Genomic DNA, 6247 nt, shown 5'->3' on the forward strand with positions numbered 1-6247 from the left:
AAATGCAATATTGATCTAAAACAACTAAAACAAGTCCTTATGCGGGGCAACATTGCTGCGATACCACCCCCTGGCGGCGATTCCAGAAGGTTTACAAAACCAATGGAAGCCAATGGGGACTTGACATATGTGAAAAAACTACTTTAAAGGAATAGCCCACCGTTTTTACATACTGAGATATGTTCTTACCTGAGCTTTGACGAGTTCTTTAGGACCTGTCTGATCTTCACCCGTGCCTTCAGTCACGTAAACACAGCGCAGACGGCGTTAGCATTTAGCCTCTCCCTTCGAAATCCGCAGTAATCTTCACTTTACTGTGCGGATGCCAAACTACTCTTGGTATGATTACGCCTTGCAATATAGTTCCCCCTTTTATCCGCTTAGAAAATCCACATTGTTTAATTTTGTGTAATTATACTTTGTAGTGTAACACTTCACGTAACCATATTTAAATAGGGAAAACGTGGAAGAGCTTGGTAGCTTCTATCTTGACCTGTTTTGGAGCTATAGAGGAGAGAGGGAGAGGCTAAATGCTAACGCCGTCTGCGCTGTGTTTACGTGACTGAAGGCACGGGGGAAGATCAGACAGGTCCTAAAGAACTCGTCAAAGCTAAGGTAAGAACATATCTCAGTATGTAAAAACGGTGGCCTATTCCTTTATACCCTGATTTTTTTTATTGTTTATAAAATTACAGTTTATTCCCATGACAACTCTGAGAAGAGTGAAATATTTGCAACCACACGTTTTTAGTTATTATTATTACTTTTAGTTGTTACTTTTTGCGTTCATTGAAAGACCCTGGAAATCTGAAGAGACTTGTTGATTTGGCGTTTCCAGCCTTTTTGCCCTTTTTTGGAACATGCTCTGTTGGAAGACACTGAGCCGCCATCATGGGTTCTCTCTTGAATAGAGTAATTAACTTAAATGGCGAGGAGTGAGCAATGACAGTCTGTAAATACAAGTCTATGCTCTCTCTCCTCTGCAGGCAAGTGTTTTTACTCTGCGATGATGTAACTGAGCTTTGGATGATAGAAAAACATTTCCTGGATAAGTATGATTTCAGGAGAACCTTTTTCTGCTGAGAATAGCCGCTGCTAGTGGCTCCAAACACAACGGAACACATGTTATTGACCAGGGAACAACATTGTAGAAATCCCTCCCCTTTAAAGCACAGACCTGTTGGAGAAGATTCTGCTGCAGTTGTAAACACAGACAGTCAGCACTTCGTCTTTGCCCAGTTTCCCGTAGTGAGGCCAGCGGAAATACTGCGAAAAGACAGACAATCACAGTTAAACACAAACACGATGTACCAAGAGCAATTCAAAATACACTGCTCACAAAAACTTAGGGCACACTCAAAAAACACAAAGTAACTCCAAGTCAGTCAAATTTCTGGGATATCAGACTATCCAGTTAGGAAGCCACGCTTATTGTGAATCAATTTCACTTGGTGTTGTGGAAATTAAACAGACACAGGTGGAAATGAGAGGCAATTAGCAAGATCACTCCAAAAGAGGAATGGTTTTGCAGGTGGTGACCACAGACCATTTCCCTGTCTTCATCCTTTGTACTGTATTTTTGGAACACTTTTGCATTTGTCCAGTGTTCTCACCACTAGAGGCATCATGAGGAGCATCTACAACCCACAGAAGCTGCTCAGGGAGTGACGCTCATCCAAAATGGCACGTCCATTCGTGCTGTGGCAAGAAGGTTTGCTGTGTCTCCCAGCGCAGTGTCCAGAGCCTGGAGGAGATACCAGGAGACAGGCCAGTACACTAGGAGACCTGGGGGGGGCGACCGAGGTCAACAACCCAGCAGCAGGACCGCTATCTGTTCATTTGTGCACGGAGAAACAGGAGAAGCACTGAGCCCTACAAAATGACCTCCAGAGGGCCACAAATGTGCATGTTGGTCCTCAAACGGTCAGAAACCCACTCCATGAGGGTGGTATGAGGGCGGTATGAGGGGGGTATGAGGGGGGTATGAGGGGGGTATGAGGGGGGTATGAGGGTGGTATGAGGGGGGTATGAGAGGGTGGTATGAGGAGGGTATGAGGGTGGTATGAGGGTGGTATGAGGGGGGTATGAGGGGGGTATGAGGGGGGTATGAGGGTGGTATGAGGGGGGTATGAGGGCGGTATGAGGGGGGTATGAGGGGGGTATGAGGGTGGTATGAGGGGGGTATGAGGGGGGTATGAGGGGGGTATGAGGGTGGTATGAGGGGGGTATGAGAGGGTGGTATGAGGAGGGTATGAGGGTGGTATGAGGGTGGTATGAGGGGGGTATGAGGGGGGTATGAGGGTGGTATGAGGGGGGTATGAGGGGGGTATGAGGGTGGTATGAGGGGGGTGCTTACTGCCCAACACCGTGCAGCCCGATTGGCATTTGCCCGAGAACACAGGGATTGGCAGATTGGCCGATGGTGCCCTGTGCTCTTCACGGATGAGAGCAGGTTCACCCTGAGCACATGTGACAGACGTGACAGAGTCTGGAGACGCCCTGGAGAACGTTCTGCTGCTGCAACATCATCCAGCATGACCGGTTTGGTGGTGGGTCAGTGATGGTCTGGGGAGGCATTTCATTGGAGGCCGCACAGCCCTCCATGTGCGAGCCAGAGGTTCCCTGACTGGCATTGGGGACCGGGATGAGATCCTCAGACCTATTGTAAGACCATATGCTGGAGCTGTGGGCCCTGGGTTCCTTCTGATGCCTGATAATGCCAGGCCACATGTGGCAAGAGTGTGTCAGCAGGTCCTGCATGATGAAGGTATTGATGTTATGGACTGGCCTGCCCGTTCCCCAGACTTAAATCCAGTAGAGCACATCTGGGACATCATGTCTCGGTCCATCCGTCAACGCCACGTCGCACCACAGACTGTCCAGGAGCTGACTGATGCTCTGATCCAGGTCTGGGAGGAGATCCCTCAGGAGGACATCCGTGGTCTCATCAGGAGCATGCCCAGGCGTTGTAGGGAGTGCATTCAGGCACGTGGAGGCCACACACACTACTGAGGATGATACAGACTCGTTTGGAGGAATTTCTACAGAATTTGGATCAAATTCTGTAGAAATTTTAATTTTGGATCCAGACCTCCAGGGGCTGAGAATTTGATTTCCATTTATCATTCTTATGTTATTTTGTTCTCAACACATTGCCCCACACTATGAGTAAAGATTTTCATCCGAAAAATCGAATTGATTGACATCTAGGATGTGTTTTTTGAGTGTGCCCTAAGTTTTTGTGAGCAGTGTATATTCCAAAGTATTCAAAGTGATTCATAATAAAACACCACTGGAAATTCCCTGCAGCAAAAACAGCGGAGGAAACAAAGCCACATGACGTGTAGAGTGGGTTTTATCAGATTTACTTTGACGTCACTTTCAAATGTTCCCACCTGGAAAACAAACACCGATCTCACCTGTTCCTGTAACAGTGGACGACATTACCCATCAACCCCTGCTCTAGCCTGATGAAGATGCCATGGTATTACTACAACAACGTTAAAAGGAATCTGGTTTGCTTCCTTTCTAAAACCAGGGCTGATTCATGACTAAACCAAGATCAACCTCGGACTTTATGAGTTATCCCTAAATGAGTGGTTCCTGAGTGAGTAATAAACATTGCTCAAGACAGAGTGAAATATTGCTCAAGACAGAGCGAATCTAAACAACGTAAAAATGCATATAACTGAAAGTATTTTATCTACACTCTTGCCTCTTACTGTAATTGATTAATTCTATGTTGATGTTTTTATTGATTGTATTTGTTTTCTTATATTTATGCAACTGTGAAGCACTTTGAATTGCCTTGTGTATGAATTGTGCTCTACAAATAAATTTGCCTTGCCTTGCCTTGAGTATATGACAAAAAGAGAAACAAAACAACCACAGGGTCTTGAACCACAGTTTTACGAACCCCGTCACAGAGGGCTGTATTTGATAAATACCAGTGCAGTATCTGTGGGCAGTCGTGTGTGGTGAAGGAGGGCCAGTGTGTGCAAAGCAGGAGCGGCACAGTTTATTGGAGATGCACCATGTGATCAATTACTGATAGAAGCTCCTCAAATCACAACTCGAGAGCTACTGTAAGATTTACTGTATGTACACACAAGACGTTATCAAAAGAGAGGGGAGATAAACAGTGCTAAATCTGGTTTTAAAACAGCACAACAAAAGCAAGGGTTTGGTGATGACGTCACTGCTTGGCAAAAGGCCTTTATGTACAGTATGATTGCACAGTGTCACATCCTGTGCCCGTTTAAGGATGTACAGTAAAACAAAAACATCAGAAAAAAGCTTTTAAATGTGTTACTGATGTCCTGGGGCCCAGATTCTCAAACTTTTCACATCTAATAACCACCAGTCAAGCAGCCAGATCAAAAAAGAAGGGGAGAAAGTTAACTTTATCATGATTCATGTGTATAGGCCCGGGGTAGGCAACGTCAGGCCCGGGGGCCAAATCCGGCCCTCCAGCACAGAACCTCTGGCACTCAAGGTGATTTTGAGAAACATAATGACTCAAATCAGAAAGTACTTTAACATTTTTAAGGTTAAATGGGAGAAATGCTGTCAATGCACCCAATTAGGCACATCATGTGCACTGGAAAAAAATCAGGAGTCCAATCAGGAGGGGAGGGGGAGGGGCTTGATGGTTTACTTTTGAAAATTCTGTTCTTGCTCTCCTCATTTTGCAAACTAAGAAGGGCTTTCTGGTCCAAGAAGGGAGGAATTTACTTTCAAATTTCACTCTCCTCACTTTGCAAACTTACAGACTATCACTTTAAGGCGGGGGGTAAGAGACTAAGGAGAAAATTGAGGGGCCAGATGGGTGGCCCTAGAGCCAGTGGCCCTTCTGTGCTCTGTGGCCAGTCCGCCCCTGCTTAAAACACAAACGCTTTTTACGCTGGTGTGCAGAAGCAGAAGTTTATGTGTAGTCGTGGGAGAGTCTAACCTCATTGAAGACGGCAGTGTCCTCTCTCTGAAGGATCCTCGTTTTGTGACTGAAACCTGTCGAACACAAAAATCAGGCCAAAAAGAAGAAGAAGAACGACACAGAGATCTAACTGTGAGAGCAGCGCTGAGCTCCTGTTACCTCTGAACGTGAGGCTGACCTTCCTGTCGCTGCGGCCGGGTAAACCCCACACCTTCCTCAAAGTCACGCTGATCGACATCTTCTAGTGTCCTTTCACATTTTGCCCAAACTTTTCAATAGTGGAGACATTTTGGAGTCTGCAGGAGGACAAACAAACAAACTTAACCCGTAACCCATGACCACAGCCAATCTCCCGGTTAAATAATGTGCATGTTTACAATGAGCGTTGGCCTGGAGCAAAAACAAACAGGTAATTCAGCCCCAAAGCAAACAAAATGTCTGACGTTGCTCTGCCGACAAACACATGAGTGAAGGTGTTTTAATTAAGCTACAGAGAAAATATTTGATCAAGAATCGAGTAAGTTGAAGTCTGGACATAAACAAACCCCGAAAGAACATCACCTCATCAGGAGACGGACTCAAACATGCACGAAAGATAGAAACAGTTGGAGTATGTTGCAAGTTTCATGTTACGGTAGATGTTGGGTAATCATAGCAGGATCTCCAACCTTTTTATGTCCTGTGAGCGACTTTAAAGTAACAAAAATGGCAGAGAGCAAAAGCTGTGTCCACCCTGGAGAGTTATATCTATGGCTGTGCACTGTTACATTTTATTTATTTATTTAAAGTCCTATTGAGATTAAAAACCTCTTTTTCAAGGGAGTTCTGGCCGAGAGGCAGCAAAAGACACGCAGTCGCAATTTCAATAACAATTCTTGGTTTTTGATACCGATACCTGAACGATGCTTTTGTGGATTTGATACTTAACCTCTTAACTCCCGCCTGAACCGAGAGGGTATTTTTCCTCATGTCATCAGATTTTCTTTCCATCATTTTTTTGTTGGGTATTCAACTCCTTTTTGTAACTTTTTTGTCATTTTTTTGTCATTTTTTGTTAGCCTGGCTAACCCCAGACTAAAATCACAAGTGATATTTAGTCTGGGGACCACCAATTAATTTTCTCGTAGGAGAGGTGTGGTTTACGGGGCGCTACAACTGTCTGTCATGCGTCTGCACGAGGCCACAGCCAATCGTATCATCGTATACGATGACGTATGACGTACCCGCTGTAAACTTTCGAGCTAAACTATTTAGAACAAGGCCTAAAGCTTGATCGAAAAATAACGTTGTGTCTGCTGCTGTCATGTTTGATCC

The 6247-nt window shown here is 45.1% G+C and overlaps 1 protein-coding gene across 1 annotated transcript in view; it reads right to left on the bottom strand.

Moving 5' to 3' along the window:
• fer1l4 (fer-1 like family member 4) overlaps positions 1-5171 on the bottom strand; it is a gene marked incomplete at both ends in the record, with an annotated part of 54642 nt that extends 49471 nt beyond the window's left edge. Inside the window, 3 exons of the mRNA XM_079556163.1 lie at positions 1178-1266; positions 4952-5007; positions 5093-5171. Of these exons, the coding sequence (XP_079412289.1) occupies positions 1178-1266; positions 4952-5007; positions 5093-5171 (224 nt within the window). The remainder of the gene's footprint in view (positions 1-1177; positions 1267-4951; positions 5008-5092) is intronic.
• Between the last annotated feature and the right edge of the window lie 1076 nt (positions 5172-6247).

The sequence above is a fragment of the Gobius niger genome (assembly GCF_951799975.1).
Source record: "Gobius niger genome assembly, chromosome: 5".
Lineage (NCBI taxonomy): Eukaryota > Metazoa > Chordata > Actinopteri > Gobiiformes > Gobiidae > Gobius > Gobius niger.